Here is a 23433-nt window from a genome sequence, read left to right on the forward strand (position 1 = left end):
CATGATGGCCATGAACTGTAATATACAAAGAGAGAGGCTGGGTGACATCTGGTCTTTGTCAATCTGTCCATCTAAGTATGAAAACTCCCACTGGAATGGATGCTTTCTGGTGAGTATTAACGTGACAAAAAGATCTGTGTGTTTCATGCCCATAGGTTCATCCATATACTTCTTCCCTGGATGTTCTTGTCCCTGGTCTTCCAATATTGCTCTTTCCAGGCTCCTGACCAACCAGTCCAAGCTATCTGACACTGCTGAAGAGCCCATGTGTATCTTTAACCCAGGAGCTTTTTCCCTCAATGTAAATTGGACAACCAGGTGTGCTTCTTGGGACTGTGACCACTAGGAGGATTTCCCTTCACCACTGTCCTTTAGGGACACTTTCTTGGGCAGTAACAGTCTGCTTTCCACTCTATTACTACACATTCTTGTCAACACTTGACTTTGTCCTACTTGTTAGTTTTTAGTTAAATGGTAGGTGTGAAATTATATTGCTCTATAATTAATGAGATTTAAATCCTTTAACATGTTTCAAGACCATTTGTACTTCCTTATGAAATTTCTATTGACTTACTTAGCCCATATTAACTCAGACATTTGTCTTTTTTATTTATAGGAGTCTGTTATATACTCTAGATGCTAATCAGTTGTATTTGTCTTAGTATCTTCTCTGGTCAGGAATGGATCTTTGAGGGATTCCTAGAAGTCTCTTAATAATGTCTGTATGGTTCTTGGTTTAGAAACATGTGAACTAAACAAGTTAATCTGTAAACTTAATCTGTTAATCTGAATACCAGATATGCAATGGTGAAATGTGGATCAAGAAATGGCAATACACACACTTCTTTTGAAAGTTAAGGAGGAAGAGACATATAACACTCACCAGACTATAGCAATCCCTATTCTACTAAGCCGATCTTATGAAGAACCCTCAGAGTGGGAGTGCACTATTCCATGACTAGGGACTACTACATTCATTCTTCCTAGTCCATTATTTTCCATGACACTTAATTTCACTTTCTGTAAAGTCCTTACTTTGATATTTCTCCTCTTTGGCCACATTTGAACAGTAAATTGAAGAATGTCTCTTCCTTGGGAGTGTCTGATCAGCTATCTCAGATTGCTTCCTGGACACTGAAAATTGATGGCCCAAAAATTCTTTTAAGTCTCAAAGAGCCAACTTTATGCTAGTCCAGACTAATATTTGACTTATTTTCTTACTTAGGTCAGCTCCCCAGATCAATAGCCATATTCACAATTCTTTTCCAGATATCTCTGTCTTTATCTCTCTCTCTATTTCATATATATCATAAATATAAAATATCTTAGTCGTATCAGGCTTCTGTGTGAGAATCACACTCTAAGTCCCTAAATTTCTTTTACATGGACCATTTTGTCAAATTAAAAAGATTTACTGAGCATAACCTTCAACCACTTAGACTTTAAGACAATGGGGGGTGATAACCACATCCTTGATATGGTCCTTAATGCAAGGCTGGGCTTTATTGCCCCCTCTTTTTTTCTGGGTCCTTCTAATTTTTATCTTTACTGGTTAGAGATAGAAATCAGTTTTCTCCTCTAGTTGTGTAAGTCTCCAAAACTTATTTTTTTCTTTTCTCCAAGTTTTAATTTAAATTCCAGTTAGTTAACATACTAGTAATATTAGTTTCAGATATGCAGAATTTAGCGATTTATCCTTTACATACAACACCCAGTGTTGTATGTATGGAGGTCATACATTTTTTGTATGTATGTACGTATGGAGGTCATACATCCTTTACATACAACACACAGTTGTATGTATGGAGGTCATCACAAGTGACCTCCATAACACCCATCACCTTTTCAACCCATTCCCCATCCACCTCCCTCCATCAACCCTCAGTTTGTTCTCTATAGTTAAGAGTCTGTTTCTTGGTTTGCCTCTCTTTTTTTCCCCCCTTTCCGTATGTTCATCTGTTGTGCTTCCAAAATTCCATATCTTAGTGACATCATATGGTATTTGTCTTTCTCTGACTGAGTTATTTCACTTAGTATGATACACTCTAGCTCCATCCATGTCATTGCAAATGGCAAGATTTCATTCTTTTTGATGCCTGGGTAATATCCCATTGCATATACAAACCATATCTTCTTTATCCATTCATTATTCCATAGACCTTTGGGCTCTTTCCATAATTTGGCTATTGTTGATAATGTACCAGGATGCATGTATCCATTCAAATTAGTATTTTTGTATCCTTTGGGTAAATACCTAATAGTGTAATTGCTGGGTTGTAGGGTAGTTCTATTTTTAATTTTTTGAGGAAATTCCATACTGTTCTCCAGAGTGGCTGCATCAGTTTGCATTCCCAACAGTGCAACAGGGTTCCTCTTTCTCCACGTCCTTACCAACACCTGTTGTTTCCTGTGTTATTAATTTTAGGCATTCTGACTGATGTGAGGTGATATCCCAGTGTAGTTTTGATTTGTATTTCCCTGATGATGAGTAAGGTTGAGCATCTTTTCATGTGTCTGTTAGTCATTTGGATGTCTTCTTTGGAAAAATATCTGTTCATGTCTTCTGTCCATTTTTTAACTGGATTATTTGTTTTTTTGGGTGTTGAGTTTGATAAGTTCTTTATAAATTTTGGATACTAACATCTGATAATGGGATACTAACCCTTTATCACATGTGTCATTTGAAAATATCTTCTCCTATTCCAAAGGTTGCCTTTTAGTTTTGTTGATTCCTTCACTGTGCAGAAGCTTTTTATTCTGATAAAGTCACAATAGTTTATTTTTGCCTTTGTTTCCCTTTCCTCAGGAGACATATCTAGTAAGAAGTTGCTACAACTGATGTTCAAGAGGTTGCTGCCTGTATTCTCCTCGAGGATTTTGATGGTTTCCTGTCTCACATTTAGGTCTTTCATCCGTTTTGAATTTATTTTTGTGCATGGTGTAAGAAAGTGGTCCAGTTTCATTATTCTGCATGTTGTTGTCCAGCTTTCCAACACCATTTGTTGAGGAGACTCTTTTTCCATTGGATATTCTTTCCTGCTTTGCCAAAAGGAGTTATCCATATAGTTGTGTCTCCCCTTGTAAGTTAGGGACTTTTTTTGTATTGCTGCTTTTAAGAATTTTTTCTTTGTGGCTTTATTTTGCAAGTGTAATTACAATATGTCTTAGTGTTGGCCTGCTTTTGTTGATTTTGATGTAAGTTCTCTATGCCTCCTGGATTTGGAAGTCTGTTTCCTTCCCAAGATTAGGGAAGATTTCAGCTATTATTTCCTCAAATAAACCTTCTGCCTCCTTTTCTCTCTCTTCTCCTTCTAGGACTCCTATGATACAAATGTTATTACATTTCATGGAGTCCCTAGGTCTATACCTGTGATCCATAATTCTTTCTCTCTTTTACTCAGCTTCATTATTTTCAATTACTCTATCTTCTATAACATTTAATTGTTTCTCTGTCTTCCATTCTTGTGGTCATTACATCTGGTCTGTTTCAAATCTGTTACTACATTTTCATTTGATTTTTTTCACTCTTTTATCTCTGCTGTAAGGATTTCTCTGATGTATTCCATGCTTTTCTCAAGCCCAGTGAGTATCCTTATGATTATTGCTTTAAATTCTCCATCAGGCATATTAATTATTTATACCTGTTTCAATTAGATCTCTGACCACAACCTTTTCTTGGTCTTTCTTTTGGGATGAATTCCTCTATCTTGGCATTTTTTCTAAGTCTTGGAAAAGCCTGTTATGCTTCCTGTTCCTAATAGTAATGGCTTTATGAAGAAGTCGTATAGTGTTCAGGGACTGGCACTTCAAGAAATGTCTCTAGTATGTGCTGCGTTTTTGGCTGAGTTTTGGCTGCCCTATCCTTCAGGCCAGTTGTCTGAAGAGACTCTCCTTGCCTGCAGTGGGCAGTGTTTAGACCTTGGCCACAGTGTGGTGAGTTTTAACCAGGTGTGCTCTAGTCTGCTTGTTAAATGAGACCTGATGCTACTTCCACTAGAGCTGAAGCCTTGCAGAACTCTCTGGTTGGTAGACATGGTGCAGGTGGGGATTTGTGCTGGTTTTCTGAGGAAAGGTTCCACTGCACTTGGACTTAGGCACACTTGCCCAAGAAAAGCAGCACCAAAAGAGCACAGGGGAGTGGGAGTTGGTGTAAGCAGGTTAGGCAGCCAGTGTTGGCACTGTGCTGTTTATGCAAGCTGGTTTATGATGATGGGGGAAGGAAATGGTGCCAGCCAGCTCCTTTGTCCCTGGAGAGGGATCTCTATGCTTGCTGCTCTCGGGGAGGCACTGCCAGAAAAGCGAATAATTTCCCCTCGTGCATCCCGGGCAGTTTTTAGATGGCTGTTTTCATGCTGTATTCATGTTGCTTGCCTGCCTGGAGCAGTGCAGTGCACTTTGGGCTCTATCCCAGACAAGCCTCCTGACTTTTAAAACTCCAAATTTTAGGGACCTGGTGTGGCAGGTCTTCTGGGGGAGTGTCTTGCCATGCTGGGACTGATGTAGATTTGACCCAGAAGGGCAGTCGTGCCAGAGCAGAGGCATGGGATTTAGAGCAAAGTACTCTAAAGAACCAGCGTCTGGGTTAGCCACCACCAGCAGGTGTCTCTGTGGCTATGCTTCCCTATGGTGCTCCCTAGCTCTTTGGTCCCTGGAGTGGCATCTCTGTGAATGCCACCTCTCACAGATGCACTACAGGAAGAGCAAACTGTCTCTCCCCATGCACCACAGGTCATCCTCAGATTGCACAGTCTACCCCAGGCTGCTTGAATGCCTTCTCCCCAGGAGTAAGGCAGTACCTTCAGGGCTCTAACCCAGCCATGAACTCCACCTCTAAAACTCCAGTGTTTGAGTTTTTGCAAAAACTCATGAAAATCAGCCCCTCTCATTTTCCCAGCCAATGGCTTTGGGGAAGCATTCTCTTTGTGCATCCCCCTATGTGCTCCTCTCTCTCTCTCTCACCCTTCTCTGTGACCTGGGCTCCCTCCTCTCTGCAGCACCCATGATCTGTTTCTTCCCCAAACCATGTCTCTGCACTTCCTCCCTCCCTCTATGTAGCCTCTTCTGCAGTTTGTTCTGTCAGTCCTCAGGTTGATTTCTTGGGTATTCAGAATAATTTGATAGTTATCTAGCTGTGTTTGAGGGATGAGACAAGCCTAGGGTCCTCCTACTTAGACTGCCATCTTAGCTCCTCTCAAGTCTCCAAATTTCTTGACTCTCTATATTCTCTTGCATTTCTTCCTTGCAAACTGGCCAGTTGTCTTGTGAGCTTTTCTCATTCTGGTAGAACCTTGTTAAATTCATCTAACAGCAACCAATTCATGCTACAAGCATTCCATTTTGCCACATAATCTCCCTTCAAAGTTATCACAAGTGCCGTCGTACCAAATGTTTTATTGTGCCAAACATAAATTACTATCCTCCCAGTTGTCAATAATATATTGCTTAACACCTATTTCCTGGCCCTAAAGAAACTTACAAATGTTAACACTGATTTTTTTAATAGCATACTACCACCTGTACAGATTTCTGTAACAGTTATGATGGACTGAGTATGTTACAGTAGCAAATAATCCAAAACAGACTTATTTTTTGCTAACAATACAAGTTTCTCTTATGTCAGCTGGGGGCTCTTCTCTTGCACCACCATCTTATTCCTTACAAGTCAGCCACTGACTAGACCACTGGGAATAAAAAAGGTAAAAAATCACACATATATAATCTCTACCTAGAAGTGGGATATGTCACATCTGTTCACATTTTCATTTGCCATAACAAGTCACATGCCCAAACCTGACTTCAAAGGGATGAAATACAATCCTCTCTCAGGGAATAGAGGGAAAGCAGATATTTGTGAAAAGTTACACAATATATTACAAGGCTTGTAAGTACTATTATAGCTGTTTTTCATACACTATTCTGCGTATTTTGTGTCCTAAGCCCTAAAAGGCACCAATAATTCCATGAAAATATTCTCTTTTCCCATCTGTTTAAGGCATCTTTGATTTCCGTGTTCCTTAGGTTGCAGATCAATAGATTTAAATCACCACAGTGTATACAACGGAGGTCAGCTTGTTTTGGCTCAGAAAATCATCAGAAGTAGGGCACAAATAGACTAAGGTGTGTGAGCCATAAAAGAGAGTCACAGCTATCAGGTGAGAAGCACAGAAGTTGAAGGCCTTGGACCTGCCTTCAGATGAAGTGATCTCAGAATGGTGGCAGCAATATAACCATAGAATATCATGATAACCAAGACAGATGTGAATCCAAAGATCACTGTGAGCACAGAGGTCCCGATTTGAAAGGAAAAGGTGTCAGAGCAGAATATGATCAGCAGCTGGGGAAGATCACAAAAGAAATGGCTGATGACATTTGGCCCACAGAAATGAGGCTGAAATAAGGCACACAGTTGGATAAATGAGCCAAAGAATCCAGTTACACGAGATCTCACAACCATCTGCACACAGAGGGTGGGAGATATGATGGCGGTGTAGAACAGAGGCTTACAAATGGCAGCATATCGGTCACAAGCCATAGCTACTAAGAAAAAGCACTCAGTCAGACTCAGGGTAAAGAAGAAGTACTGCATGGTGCCCCCTACAAAGGAGATGTATTTCTGCTTCTTGAAGAAATCTGAGAGCGTCTTGGAAGCTGTGGAGGAAACATAACAAATATCTAAGAAGGCAAGTTTATTGATAAAGAAATACATGGGTGTGTGCAGGTAGGAGTCCATCTTGATCAGAGTGATGAGGTTGACATTGCAGAACACTATCACGAGGGAGATGCCTAGGAAAAAGGATGACTTCAAGTTTTGGAGATTCAGAGTATCCCAATAGGATAAACCTGGTAATTGTGGTGCTGTTTCTTCCTTCACCCACTGCCATGGTGTTTCTGAGAACTGAAGGGAAATAACAAAAGGAATTTCTTATTATTCCAGTATCTTCAGGCTATTAAAAGTAAATACATGGTGTTACTTAGCTATTCAGCCCTGCACTTTAAGTAATTGCCTTGTAAACAATATAACAAGAAAAAAAGAAAAAGAAACTCCCCATACATATTTTTATTTCTTTATTTTTTAGGAATATTTTTATTAACCTATATTGAAAAAAAATCCATATAAGTGTAGATCTTAACCTACAATTAAAAAACAATGTATCTAGAGACACATACCCCATTGACGATGGATGAATTAGGGGGAAGTGGAGCAAATGAAACTTATGAAAGAGTTCAAAAAAGAAACTAAACATTATCTTGAGATCATACATGGAGGACTAACTGCCCGAACTAGCAACTAAAAATGCTGGATAAAATATTTTATAAATTTGCTCAAATGCATCAACTAGTTGGTTTTCTTTAAAGGCAAATACTATTCAAAACAAACACTAAATGAAAAAGAACACAGCAAGGTAGCACAACAGTTAACCTGGTTTGGGACTGCAGTCATTTGTCAAACTGAGACAAATGAGCATAGATATTTTTTAGCTTCATGGGACTCAGGGATCGGGAATAAGGACCCGATCAAGAGATTCCCATATAAGGTGGGTGCACCCAAAGGAATATACCATTAATACAAAAGTAAAAATTCAAACAACCATTATACCACAATAATGCAAAGAAAGTTGTATGTCTAAAACTTGGCATTGAATAGAAAGGATGGAGTTATTTTAATCTCCTCAAAGAAATTCATAACTATAAGGTAGTTAACACTGGAATGCCTAGTGCAGTCCAATTTCACACTACTTGAAATACCTGAAAAACCTCAAATGGGAACTGAGTTTAAAGAGATACTCAATATAGTCAATTCAATAGGCTAATGCAATTCAATATAGTTAGTCCATAAATCACTTGTCACAGTCAGATATGAGATAAGGAGCTTGTGGTACATTATAAATCAATTCACAGTTTCACTGAAAGTATTGCTATGAAATAAATGATAGATGAAGGAAACAATATGCATAATGCTGTAGTTGATTTACATTCTGGGGAAATCTTATCTTGCTGTCATTTGCAAACTGGCACCAGTCCATGTACCTCAATTTGAATAGCTCTGTCCTAGATACCTGACAGAAGCAGATGAAAGTGCTCTCTGGAGAAACCCACCTTCATTTCAGAGTTCAAAGTATTTTCATAGATGCAATTCCAAGAAAATTAATAGCTCAAAGTAAAAAATCACTAAGTATGTAAGTATATGAGAGTTAACAAAATATTAGCAGAAGCACACCAAAAATGGCTTTAGATCAATTGGACTTATCAGAATAGAAATAAGGTGCACAAATTTTAAGAAATATGAACATCTGTAAATATGAGTAAAGAGCAAGCAGACTCATATATGGCTAGTGAGAACACGTAGAAAACCACCTGGCTGTGGGTCTGGGAGAAGCCTCACAAATCTGAGTGTTTAGGAGTGCTCTGAGGAAAGCAAAAGGGCAGCTGTGGGCATCCATCCTCGCTTTGAAGGATAAAGAGAAAACATACAATCTTAAGAGTTCTGTCTCAAGAGGAAACAAGAAATGTGGAGCAAGAATATGCATAGAAGAAGTCTGAGAAAACTTCAGAATCCCTACCAGGGCTGACAAAAGATATTTGTCTCCTAAAGCCAGTTGGTAAAGCCTGAAGGAGACAACTCCTTTAAATGCAATGACATCAATGCAAATCTTCAAGGAACATGAAAAAGCAAGGAAACATAACACCACCAAAGGAACACAATAATTTTCTAGTAACTGCCCCTAAAGAAATATAGATCTGTAATATGCATAATAAGAATTCAAAATAGTTGCTTTAAGGAAGCTCAGTTGAGCTATATGAGAAAACACAAAAAGAGATCAGGCAAACAATACACAAACAAAATGAGAAATTTAATGGAAAAAGAAAAATCATTTAAAAAAAGAACCTAAGAGAAATTTTGGAGTTGAAGAATACAATGAATGAAATGAAAAATGCTATGGAGAGTATCATTATAAGATTGGCTCAAGCAGAAGAAAGAATCTGTTAAGTAGAAGACAGTCCTTTGAAATCATCCAGTCAGAGGAAAATGAAGAGAAAAGTATGAAAAGAAGTGAAAAAATACCTATATGGATTATGGGATACCATTAAGAGAAACATTCTGTGAATTATCAGACTCTAAGAGAAGAGAGGGAGAAAGGGGATGAGAGCTCATTTACATAAATAATGGCTAAGAATTTCCCAAATCTAGGAAGAGATTTGGACAATCAACTTCAAGAAGCTCATGTAGTCCCCCCAAATTTTAACCTAAAGTTATCTTCTCTGATACATTATATTTAAACTGTCTCAAATCAAACACACACAAAAAGAAATTTAAAAGCAATAACTGAGAAAAAATCCTCACATACAAGTGAACTATCAGCAGATTTCTCAACAGAACTTTGCAGGCCAGGGAAGACTGGTATACTATATTCAAGGTGATAAAAGAAAAAAATATGCCAACCAAGAATACTTTACCCAGCAGAGTCGTCCTTCATAAATGAAGAAGAAATAAAAACTTTCCAAAGCAAACAAAAGCTGAAGTGGTACATCACCACTAGACCTGCCTTACAAGAAGTATGGAAAATTCTTCAAGCTGAAAGGAAAGGGTACTAACAAGTTACATGAAAATAGACAACACACTGACAATGGTAAGTATATAGCCAAATTCACAGCACTCTAATACTGTAATATAATGGTGCGTTAAACCATTATAAACCATTGAAAAAAATCCATGTAAGTGTAGATCTTCACCTTAACTTAATGCCAGTATAAAGGTCAAAGGACAAAAGTATTAAAAAAAATAACTATTGCTGCAGTAATTTGGTAATGGATACATAGTATAAAAAGAGGTAACTTGGGACATCAAAACCATAACAGGTGAAAGGGGAGAAATATAAGGGTAGATTTTGTATAATCAAAGTTGTTATCTGCATAAAATAGACTATTATAACCATAAGATGTTTTATGTAAAGCCACATTATAGCCATAAAGCAAAATCCTACAGTATATGCATAAAAGATAAAGAGAAGCAAAAGCATGCCACTATGGAAAATTATCAGTTCACAAAGAAAGACAGAGAAGAAGAAGAAAGGAGCAAGGGAACTTTGAAACAGCCATAAAACAATCAATAAAATGTCATTAGCAAGTTCTTACCTACCAATAATTACTTTAAATGTAAATGGACTAAATGCTCCAATCAAAAGGCACAGAGTGGCTGAATGGATTTAAAAATAAATAAATAAAAAGACCCAACCATATACTGCCTAATGAGATTCACTTCAGGTTTAAGGACACACAAAGCCTCAAAGAAAAGGGCTGGAAAAAGATATTTCATGCAATAGAATATCTTTCATTCCATTGGAAGGTTATTTTGTTCAATGAAAATGAAAATAGACCAGAGGTAGCTATACTTATATCAAACAAAATAGACTTTAGGGCAAAAACTGTTACAAGAAACAATGAAGGTCATTATATAATGATAATGGTTTAATTTATCAAGAGGATATAACAATAATAAATACATATGCACCCACCATCAGAGCACCTAAGTATGTATTAAGCCAATACTATCAGAACTGAAAGGAATAACAGACAAAAAACAGTACTCCACTTTAAACAAAAGACAGGTCATTCCATACTAAAACTCAACAAGGAAACAATGGACTTGAAATATACTTTAGACCAAATGGACCGAACTGCCATATACAGAATATCCAACAGCAAAAGAACACACATTCTTCTCAAGCACACATGAAACATTCCCTAGGATGTCCTTAGGCCACAAAACAAGTCATAACAAATATAATATGACTGAAATCATATCAAATATATTTTCCAACAACAATGATATGAAACTAAAAATCAAAAATAGGAAGAAAGCTGGAAAAATAAAAAATATGTGGAAATTAAACAGCACAATTAAACAATCAATGGTCAAAGAAGAAATCAAGAGAAATGAAAAATACATTAAATGGAAATGGAAACACAGCATACCAAACTATGGGATAAAGCAAAAGAAGTTCTAAGAGGAAGTTTATAGAAATAAATGCCTACATTAAGAAAAAATTTCTGAAATAAATAATCTAAATTTACACCTCAAGGAACCAGGAAAAAAAAAAGGTGCATACTAAGCCTAAAGTTAGCCAAAGGAAGGAAATAACAAAGATCAGAGCAAAAATAAATAAAATGGACACTAGAAAAACAACAAAAAAGATCAACAAAATTAAGAGCTGGTTTTATCTTTTTTTTTTTTTTAATTTTTTTAACGTTTATTTATTTTTGAGACAGAGAGAGACAGAGCATGAACAGGGGAGGGGCAGAGAGAGAGGGAGACACAGAATCTGAAACAGGCTCCAGGCTCTGAGCTGTCAGCACAGAGCGTGATGGCGGGGCTCGAACTCACAGACTGTGAGATCACGACCTGAGCTGAAGTCGGACGTGTAACCGACCGAGCCACCCAGGCACCCCTAAGAGCTGGTTTTATAAAAAGATAAACAAAATTGACAAATCTTTAGTTGGATTAAGTAAGAAAAAAGAAAGAAGACTCAAATAAAATCAAATGAAAAAGGAGACATTACAATTGATAATACAGAAATACAAAGGACCATAAGAGACTACTATAAACAATTATATGACAGAAAATTAGGAAATCTAGAATAAATGGATCAATTCCCATAAACACACTCACTACCAAGAGTGAATCATGAAGAAACAGAGAACCTTAAAGATGAATAATGACTAAGGAGATTAAAGCAGTGATCAAAAGCACCTCCACAAATAAAAGACAAGGACCAAATTACTTTATGGGTGAATTTTACCAAACATTTCAAGAGGAATTAATACCAATTCTTCTCAAACTCACAAAGCACAAGAGGAAGAAACACTCCCAAACTCATTATATGAGACCAGCATATCCCCAAAACCAAAGCCAGATGGGGACATTACAAGAAAAGAAAACCATAGCAATATCTCTGATGAATAGATGCAAAAGTTCTCAACAAAATATCGGCAAACCAAACCCAACAGCATATTAAAAGGATCATACACCATGACCAAGTGGGATTCATCCTGGTGCAAGGATGATTCAACATATATATCAATCAATAAATGTGACACATCACACTAATTAAAGAGATAACAATCACATGATCATCTCAATAGATGCAGGAAAAGCATTTGACAAAATTCATTACTGTTATGATAAAAATCCTCAACAAATTGGGTATAGAAGACTATATAGTATGGTGATTATAGTTAATAATACTCTATTATATACTTGAAAGTTGCTAAGAGGGTAGATCTTAAATGTTTTCACCATAAAAACAAAGGTCATTACATGAGCGGATAGACGTGTTTAACACTGTGGTCTTTTCACAATATATGCATGTATCAAATCTTCACACTGTACACCTTAAACTTACACAATGTTATGCGTCACTTATATGTCATTAACAGTAGAAAAATAATGAAATAGGAAAAGCGCTCAAAAATAATTCGGTAATATTAGCCTAAAATTTAATGAGGTTAGACTTAGAGATTGAATGTACATATCTTATCTGGGGAAAAGTTAATACATAATGATCAACACCAAGTCATCTCCTGGTGAAGTAACAGGACTTCAGTGATAAAAAAGGAATCCTTTGGACATCGAGGGAAAAGAAAAATACCAAGTTACCTGTAGGGGAAAACATCAGATTGGCCCTGGACTTCTCCACAATAACACTGAACATCAAAAGGCTGTGGAGCAGTATTTACAAAACTCATCTCCTTTTATAACCAAACTGTCATTCCAATATTAAGGCCACACGAAAATATTTTCCACCATAAAAAATCTCAGAGAACACAGTATCCATTAGCCCTTAATGAAGAAAAAAATCTACCAGAATATGAAAATGAAACAGCAAAGGTTTTTTTAAAAAATAACATACTAGTGATAGCATTTCATTCAGTTAAAACAACCATGGCAATTATGGTTACAGGATACACGAATGCATCATATTTCAGTCATTTGAAATGACAATGTAAACATGTATTTATTGATAATAAAAATATCCAAGATAAAATAAGTGGAAAAATCAGGTTACAGAACAATGCATATTGAAAAATAAAACTTACACAACTCTATATACAGGCACATGTAAGAAAAATTTCCAAAGTATTTACATGAAGATAATAGCAGTGGTTATCTCTGGATGGCAGTAGCATAGGTGATATCATTTTCTTCATAATGCATTAGCTGACATATTTATAAATTTTTAGTGGGAATATTTTGTGTTGACTATTAGGAGGAAATTTAAGACATTTTTCTTTAAAAAGATACAATCCATATAACTCATGTTTTAACTGGTTCAGATAAAGTGAATTAGCTAAAAGAGTCATAAAATCATACAAGTTTATCAATTTCCAGTGCCTACAAAAATGGCAATAGAAAGGCATTATCAATATTTCAAAAGCTAATGAAAATGTGTACATTTCCATTATACCACACGGAGATTTTACTTATTTATTTTTCTTTTATTTCATTATTTATTTATTTATTTATTTAAAAATTTTTTTTAAATTTACATCCAAGTTAGTTAGTATATAGTGCAGCAGTGATTTCAGGAGTAGATTCCTTAATGCCCCTTACCCCTTTAGCCCATCCCCCCTCCCACAACCCCTCCAGCAACCCTCAGTTTGTTCTCCATATTTATGAGTCTCTTATGTTTACCACACAGAGATTTTTAAACTACCAAATTCCTTTGCTTTGTAGGAGAATAGTCACAATTTACTGTGATTTCTTTATTTCACACTAAGAGCAAGACTTGATTGTCTTTAATAAAAATGAAGAAATTCATTGAGAGAGAGATTAAACCATTACCTGTTCAGGGTGTGTTTTTTGCTAAATTTGTCAGTTGAGCTTCATTTTCATCCTGTGTTAAGTGGAATCAATGGTTTGTATTCTTTGTATGGTGAGAAGGTCAAAACCAGATAAACGTATACACTTCAGCTACTGTGATGATCATGACTAACTGAGAGCTTGAAGGAACCGGTGTTTCACCTCCAGTGGGTTTCTCTGCTACAGAGAATCAGGCAGGCCACCCAACCAAGTCCAATGTTCACAAAATAGAGGTGATTAGTTTAAGTTGCTTTTAAATTTTCTTTCTTACTTAGTTCTTTCTCTAAATTTGGATGCCTGTTTTCTTCCAAAATATGCTGTAAGCCTGTATACATTTTTAAAAATTTTTACTAAAGTCCAGTTAGTTAACATACAACATAATATTAGTTTCAGTACAATGTAATGATTCAACACTTCCATACATCACCCGGTGCTCATCACAACAAGTGCTCTCCTTAAACCACCCCCCCCGCCCCCCACCTATTTCACCCATCCCACCACCGACCTCCCCTCTGGTAACCATCAGTTTGTTCTCTATAATTAAGAGTCTGTTTCTTGGTTTGCCTCTCTCTCTCTTTTTCCCTTTGTTCATTTGTTTTGTTTTGTTTGTTTTTGGATTTAAGAATGATTTTTTGTTATGATGAACAGAAATACAAGATTCTTCTGAAAACTGGAAGAGCTGACAGAATATGGTTTAACTTAATTAAACCTTTTTCAATGTAGCCTCTTCTCTCCCTTTAGTTGTGGAGCTTGATCTGTCAGTCTTCAGATCTATTTCTGAGGTATTTAGGATGATTTGATAGTTATCTAGTTGTGTTTGGTGAGTCTAGGGTCCCCCTACTCTACCACCATTCTCCTCTCCTATAAACCTGTATATTTTATCTATCTACTTGAAGACCTATCTGCCAAACTTAGTTATAAATTTATTGTTTTCTTTTCCCAACATATTTCTGTTTTTATTTTTCCTCCTGTTTTCCTTGCTGTTTGTATTGATATTCTTTTTCCAATTCTTTCAATTACAACCTTTGTTACTTTTATTTCTTTTCAAAAGATTACCTCTGATTTTTTCATTGGCTGCATCAATTAAGTACTATTATATTTTACTCATATTTTCCTTGTGTATTATTTGACACCTTGTACAGAGAAAAGGCTTTGATATCTGCAATCCTGAGTTTGAGTTCTTACCCCTTCACTTACTAGCTTTGGTTCTTAATTCCTCTGGCCTCGGTTTCCTCATCTGTAAAGTTGGTCTAACAGAATTTAGCTAATTTAAACTTAAATTTCTTGAACATAGCATTCATAAATAACAATACCTGACACATATATAGTGTTTATCATGTGCCAGGGTACTCTTCTGAGTTCTTGACAAATATCAACTCACTTACTCCTTCCAAACAATCTAACAAGATATATAGAATATCCCTGTTTTACAGATGAGAAAACTGAGGCACAGAAAGATTATGTTACTTGCCCCACATTACACAGCTGGTGAGTGACAGAGCCTGGGTTTGAATCCAAGTGTTTGGCTCAGGAGAAATTTAATTTCCAATTACAAAATATACTGTTTCACTCTTGCTGCATAACAAATCACCCTAAAACTCAGTGTTTACGGCAACATTCATTTATTGCCACTTCAGGTCAGCTGCAGGTTGGCTGAGATTCAGCCAGTCTAGGGGAGGCTTATTAAATGGGTGACTCCTCTGAAGTTGGCTGGTCTAGGATGAGCTTGGCTGAGATAGCTCTGACCCATGTGTTCCTTTCCCTAGGACCAACAGACACCCAGAACGTGTTTTTCTCATAGCAATGACAGAAGCACAAAGAAGCAAGTGAAAACACACAAGGCCCTAAGGCCAATGATGAGAACAAGCACTCTGTCACTTCTGTCAGCTAAAGCAAACCACATGGCAAGCCCAAGGTGAAGACAAGAAAATGCACTCTACCCATGACAAGACTGTAGATGCAGGGAGCCTTGAAATTTGGGGTTAACAATTCAATCTATCACACAAAGTGAATGGATTTTGCTTTACTTTTTCTTAATACCCTTGTGATCAGATAAGGTTATCTACCTGATTTCTACTGTCAGAAATTTATTGAGATTTTATTCTGTTACCTAGTTCTAGATTCCTTTTTTAAAGTTTTACAAACCTGGAAAAGAAGACATGTATTTACAATAGTCATTTTAAATCTATCACTAATGCTTTTAAATACCATATGTTTAAATTCAATTTTTGTCAACTCTAGATCTTAAAATTGATTGGACATAAAATTCATGGAATTTTAATTGTGGTACCATAACTTTATTTTTGCATTTTTCACATTTAACTTTGCATGTTTTGTGTCTGTTAGTCAATGCAGTTGTTTTATTACGTCATTATGAATTGGGTTTTCTGGTCAATACTTGAATTAGTTCACTCTTTCTCTTAAATTCTACTTTGCTTAAACTAATATTGCTACTCATTTAGTTGTTGTTTCTGTATGCTATCTATATGTTCCCCCACCATCTTGTATTTAATTATTCTGAGTCATTTGCCTTTAGGAGCATCTTTAAATAAACAGAATATCATGGTGGCTGGATATTCTTTTAACCCAGTGAGACAACTGAACTTTTATTTGTCTAATAGGTAGTGTTTTGGGGTCTTTTCCTCTTTAAGAAGTGAGTTTAACTCACACACACACACACACCCCATCTTTGTAAATGTCTTTTTCTGTTTGGGTGTCATTAGTCAATTGTTTTGCTTTTTGCTTGTTTTTGTTGTTGAAGTTCTCCTGATTACTCAGCTCAAATTCATTTAGTACTATTCCAAGTAGAAGAGGTCAGTGAATTATCAAAGCTTCTCCCTCACTTACTTCCAAACAACACCTTTAATCTAATCAGTACAGTGACATTAGAAATTTCTCAAATCTCCTGGCATGTGGACTCTTATTATCGCTAATTTCCAGTAGTAATAAAGACGATTCATTATTTGCAACTTTTGCAAGTCATTTTGTTGGGAATGTATTGGGAATGACCAAGATATCAGTGTAAAACCTACCCTCTTATCTAGAACCCTCCAATAGTTGCATTTTTTAAAATACAATACATTTTCCATTTTAAAAAAATTACAAAATTACTTAAGGGAGTAATGTCAGTTTCATTGTGACGTAAGACAGTTTCTTTTTTCTCTCTTTTTTAACAATTAAAATCAGCATCTATCTATGAACAAAAGTACTTTTTTGGGGAGTTGTGGGATCCAGCACCATCTGCCAAGGATCCTGGGAGGAATCTTTCCCACCTGTTCATCAGGTAATAGGCAGACAAACCTTAGTGTGGGCTGCAGAACCAAAAAAAAAAAAAAAAAAAAAAAAAAAGCCAGCCCCAACCCCTCTGGGCCATGGTTGGGGAAAACCATGAGTGGTTGGCTTGGGCAGACACCCACAGATGAGAGGATTTATGGAAGTCCAACATTCACAAAGAAATATTTCAGCACTCATTGGAGGGAAAAAGCTGAATTTGAATCCACTGGAGACAGTAAGAGGAACTAGGCCAGTGTTAATCCCCCCAAAAAGGCAACATAACACGGGATTGAACTAACCAGCAATAATTTCTCCAAAGGGTCAAAGGAAGAATGGTGAGTGAGTACCTGTCTAGCTTAGTTGTGTTAACCTATTTCTCTCCTGCAGTACCAGAATAGTGAGGCAGGGCCTCTATGCTTGGGTAAGGAAAGTAATCAAAAACCTCCCAATACAGAAAATTCGATTCTCTGGTAAATTTTGCCAAATATTTCAAGAAAGTGAATAAAAATTTTTCTCAAAATCTTCCCTAAAATCGAAGAGAAGGGAACACTTACAAACTATTTTTGTTAAACCAGCATTACCCTGATACCAATGCCAGATAAAGACACTACAAGAAAAGAAAAAAAATGTAGGTCAATAACCCTCATGAATGTAGATGCAAAAATTCTCAATAAAATAGTAGCAAACCAAATTCAACAATATATTTTTAAAAATCATGTGCTGTGATCAGCACTGGATTTTATCCCTGGGGTGCAAGGATGGTTCAACAAACACAAATAAATGTGACACATCATTAATAAAACAAAAGACAAAATCATATGCTCCTCTCAATAGATGAAGAAAGTGCGTTTGACAAAACACAACATCCTTTTGTGATAAAAACTCTCAACAAATTGGGTATAGAAGGAACATACCTCAACATAATAATGGCCATATATGACAAACCTACAACTGACATCATACTCAATGGTGAAAGACTGGGAGCTTTTTCACTAAGACCAGGAACAAGAAAAGACTGCCCACTCTCACCACTCTTATTCAACATAGCACTGGAGCCCTAGCTAGAGCAATCAGGCAAGATAAAGAAGTCTAAAGCATACAAATAGGAAAGGAAGAAGTAGAACTGTTTCTATTTGCAAATGATTTGAACTTATATATAGAAAATCATAGAGTCAACCAAAACGCTATTAGAAGTAACCAATGAATTCAGTAAAGTTGCAGATAGAAAATCAACATACAGAAATCATTTGTTTTTCCATACACCGACAACAAAACATCTGGAAAAGAGGTAAAGGAAACTATCCCATTCACAGTTGCATCAAAAATCAATAAAATTTTTAGGAATAAATTTAGCCAAGGAAGTGAAAGATCTATACAATGAAAACTACAAGACATTGATGAAAGAAATTGAAAAGAACACAAATGAATGGAATAATATCCCATGTTCATGAATCAGAAGAATTAAAATTGTTAAAATAACCACACTAACCAAAGCCATCAATAGATTCAGTGCAATCCCTATCATAATTCCAATGGCATTTTTCAAAGAAACAGAAAAAGATCCTAACATTTTTATGGAACCACATACACACACACACACACACACACACACACACACACACTAGCCAAAGCAATCCTGACAAAGAACAAAGCCAGTTTGTTCTTTGAGGCATCCCACTTCCTAATTTCAAACTATACTACAAAGCTATAATAATCAGTATGGACATAAAAATAGATACATAGACTAATGGAACAGAACAGAATATCAAGAAATGAGCCCCCACGTACTAATATTTGACATAGGAGGAAAGAATACTTAATGTAGAAAGGATAGTCTGTTTGACAAATGGTGCTAGAAAACTGGATAACCACATACAGAAAAAAAGTGGACTCCTAACTTACACCACCCACAAAAATTAATTAGAATTTTAATTAGAGGGATTAGAATCTTAAACATATGACTTAGAAGAAGTCATAAAACACTTAGAAGAAAACATGAGGAAGAAACCCTTTGACATTGGTCTTGGCAATAATAAATTATAAAATGATATTATGTAACTTTTATTTTCTTAACTCTAATCCTACCTAGTGTCATTCAAATACCAAATGTGTTCTCCTAGATTGTGCATCCAGAAGCACAATTCTAATCATTCATCCCCCAGAGGGTTAAAAACTAAATTTTCATCTTGATGTGCACAGACTCAGCTATGTACCTCAGAGTAATCTAAAAGTCTGGAGACTGGAGATCTATTAAGTGAACCATATGCATGTCTCAAATGAGTCCTGTCCACTGCCAAGGCTCTGATTCTCCTCTATTCTTTAAATCTTATCAGTGTATGTGAGCATGTGAGATTCAAAATCAGCTTACCATAATTTCTTGGGGCTCAAACTTCTACTCATTAACTGATCTCTTGGTCTAAATAGTCTTTCTAAAACAACTCTAATGAATAATGGGTTTGATCTTTATACAGTATTAATAATAGAACATCACTGAAATTATTTGGAAAAAAACACATTCAGTACCTTAGAAAGATTATTAGGATCATTTAAGGAAGATTATTTGGGCCAAGAGGTCAATTATAATAATTAGTAGAAACTATCAACCCCTAGAGTCTCAATTATTTAGGCTCTTTGACTCTTGACTAAATACAAAGTGAAATTCTGAGTCTTTATGCTAAAATTCATGCTCAGCTTTTCATCTTTATGGTCCATGGCTCCCAATGATACCCTTCTGCACATTCAACACTCTACTTTGCAACTTACTCTGACTAAAGGGAATTCTCTTCTCTTTTGTGAAATAAATCCTGCAAAATGAGGTCAAGCTCTTCCTTTTGACCCAACTTTCCACTGACTCCCTAATAACCCATATGAATTCTTATTCTTTTCATATCCCTTAGTCTGTGGGTCTATTTTAATCACCTTGCATTGAACTATGCCTAAATATGTAGAATTTATTATTTTATGTATGGGTCTGTTTCCTAACTAGATATGAGGACAGGAAGCTTTTCTAATTCTCTTTTCATCCTTACCACCCACCTTGATGTATGTATCTAGCAAATGCTTAGTGAGGGCTTGCAGATTGACTGTTCCCATGAGATATTACATGGCTAAATGTCTATGCAATTACTAATTACTAAGAGTAGAATCTGGGTATATACCATTGGTCTAACTGTTCTTCAGGGACAAGTCTGGGTAACTATGTTTTATTTTCCCCAGGTTTTTTCTTTAAAATAATACTTAAAGGAATTTCCCATCAGTACCCATAGCTAATGTTTCTCAACAATAGCTGATTAAGGCATTTCTTGGAAGATAGAAGCTCCTGGGAACCTCACCCATCCACAGCAGCTCCCAGAAGGTTAACTTCCAGTTACCATCAGCAGCTCTTATTCATCACCTCCCTGAGCTCATCTGAACCGGTCAAGAGGGAGATCTGTGCAGTATTATGGAAATATCTTCCTTTAACATCTAGCAGAGTTTTGTCTCTTAAGGAAGGCTTCACAGAACCTTAGCAACAGACCTCCCATACATTCTTACACATATATAAAGAGCAGTGCTTCAAGAATATACCTCTACCTGGATTGGGGGGCCAAACATCCTTTGTTCATATTACAGTTTCCTTAGCATGGGATAAGCCCCCACACTCTCTCCTAGAGATTCCCCTTCTCTCAATCCTCCCCAAATGTAAACTCATGGAAGATTTGGCAAAAGCTTTAAATACTTCTTCACTCAAAGTTTTTAGTTAAAAAGAATAATTCATGTGACTAATTAAAATTGAGAAAAAGCATTCATAAAGAACCCATTAAATCTCTAAGAATAATATATAAATGTAATGGCATTTAGTTTTTATCATTTGGTTAATGTCTAAGCAATCTGGCAAATCAACAGTCAGTGTTGGGACCCATCTTGTTCCTCTTTTTAACCAGGCTTCTAGGACCAAATGTTTTATTTCCTCCTTCAGACAACACAAACTAGCCAGGGTTGAGAACCCTGCCTATTGCTATCTATTTCCTCTCCTGACCCTTGAGTACTCCTGGAAAATATAAGTATTAGAGTAACTCTGACCACCTACTCCATCCACTGTATCACCCATACAACCAAAAATCTAGGACATAAAATATTGAACACACACAATAGCAAAGAGTGTATACCACCTTCTATATTTGTTCTTAGTCTCTGCAAACATTGAACATTCAGTAACTATATTATTACAATGAATTCTCACACAAATCTCCTCACACCAAATTTGAACAGATGCTTAAAATACCAGAACAATTTGGTAGTGTGATCCCATTGCCTATGTCAACAGGGCAAATTTTCCAGATTTAATGGGGGAAAGAGGTTTGAGTCCTACAGTATCAGAAATTGCTATTAGTTGACATGAATTTTGCACAGCATCTCCCCCCAGAAATCCACATTGGACACAAGATTCAAGAATTAAAACATCAAACTCATAAATAAATGCTACTGAAGGGACCACATCCTTCATTCCATTACTCTTTATGATTCAAATCACCCCCCGCTTCATTAGATTACACCTGGTAATGTGACCAAATCTTAATAGATGATTAGCCCTGAAAAAGGCCTTAGACAAACATTAGCTATCTCAGACTGCTCTTCCCAGAAGACACAACTGGCTAATTGTATAGTTTCGTTTCTTTTCAAAGGCACATCCCCTTTCTCTATTCTCTCCCATTATGGTCAGAAACCAGAATAAACATCAATCACCATCATGTCTTGATTACACTGCATCAAAATATTTGGGAGACAGGCTTCTACATTCCTGGGGGCATCTGTCAGGTATCACTCTTTTACAATCAGAGGTTTGAGACTGAACAGGGCTCAATCTCCGAAGCAAAAAGTGACAGGTTTCTAAACCTTAAAATTTTACAAATACTTGCAGATTACTTATAAGTGAGGTCACTATTCATGTAGGGCAAAAGTATGAAATTCCAGGACTTAAATGTACTGTGTTTGTATGGAATCAAGTCACTTGTCAGCCCATTTGGCATATTATCTGTGTCAAATTAAGCTTTCTTTATACAAAGATAGTATATATTTTGTTATATTTCATTCATGTGCATATTGTTTTAAGGTTTCTGATGGGACAAATCTGGACAGGACCTCAGCAGGAACATTTCTTCTTTTGCAGCCTCTTCAAGGCATCTTTGATTTCCTTGTTCCTCATACTGTAAATCAAGGGATTCAACATGGGGATAACCACAGTGTAGAACACTGATGCAAATCTGTCAAAACTGGAGGAGCCACCAGAGCTGGAACTCAAATAGACAAACATACCTGAGGTATAGAAGAGGGACACTGCTGTCAGATGAGAAGCACAGGTGTTGAAAGCCTTGGACCTGCCTTTAGCTGAAGTGATCTTCATGATGGAGATGACAATATAGCCATAGGATATCATGATGATGAAGGCATTTGTTATCCCAAAGATCACTGTTAATATAGCAGTCAAGAGTTGCACAAAGAAAGTGTCAGTGCAGGACAGGACTAACAACTGGGGCATGTCACAGAAGAAGTGGTTGATGACATTAGGCCCACAGAAGTGAAGCTGAAGTATGGCACACAACAGGGATACAGAAGCAGAGAGTCCAGCCAGATAGGACCCCAGCACCATCCGAATACAGAGGGTGGGTGACATGACTGATGAATAGAGAAGAGGATTACAAATGGCGGCATATCGGTCATAAGCCATGGCTGTCATGAGACAAGACTCACTCAGTCCCATGATTGAAAAAACAAAGTATTGAACGGCGCAACCCACAAAGGTGATAGTCTGCTGCTCTTGGAAAAAGCTGGAGAGCCTCTTGGGGGCTGTGGAGGTCACATAGCAGATATCCATGAAGGACAGATTACTGAGGAAGAAGTACATGGGTGTGTGGAGGTGAGAGTCCATCCTTATTAAGATGATGAGGCACAAGTTCCAAGTCAGAGTCATAATGTAGATGAGCAGGAATACAACAAAGAGCACTGCTAGGATTCTGGGGAAATCAGAGAATCCCAAAAGGATGAAATAAGTGACCTCTGTAATATTTCCTCCCCCAACCATTTGCTTGGTGCTTCTAGAATCAGGAAAGAGAGAAGAGAATGCACTGCTGACTCAGGTGAAATGACAGAATTACATTGCTCATATATGTCATTCGCTCCTCTACTGAGAACTGGGAAAGAAGCAATGCTTCACTTTCCTGAAGAAAAGACCCCACCTTTTCATCTTAAAGTGTCAGGAATTACCTTTTAAAAAGTGCTTCAGGTTCTCAGTTATTCCATGACGTCTCATGAAAATTAAAAGA

General features: G+C 36.7%; 1 protein-coding gene across 1 annotated transcript; it reads right to left on the reverse strand.

Annotated features, from left to right (window-relative positions):
* Positions 1-5186: 5186 nt before the first annotated feature.
* LOC102956131 (olfactory receptor 1440-like) lies at positions 5187-23192 on the reverse strand. Its single transcript, XM_042958740.1, is given in 5 exon segments — positions 5187-6041; positions 6044-6205; positions 6208-6791; positions 6793-6895; positions 22427-23192. Coding segments are annotated over 5 exon segments (1752 nt in total). The 3' UTR covers positions 5187-5904.
* Between the last annotated feature and the right edge of the window lie 241 nt (positions 23193-23433).

The sequence above is a fragment of the Panthera tigris genome, chromosome D1, assembly GCF_018350195.1.
Source record: "Panthera tigris isolate Pti1 chromosome D1, P.tigris_Pti1_mat1.1, whole genome shotgun sequence".
NCBI lineage: Eukaryota > Metazoa > Chordata > Mammalia > Carnivora > Felidae > Panthera > Panthera tigris.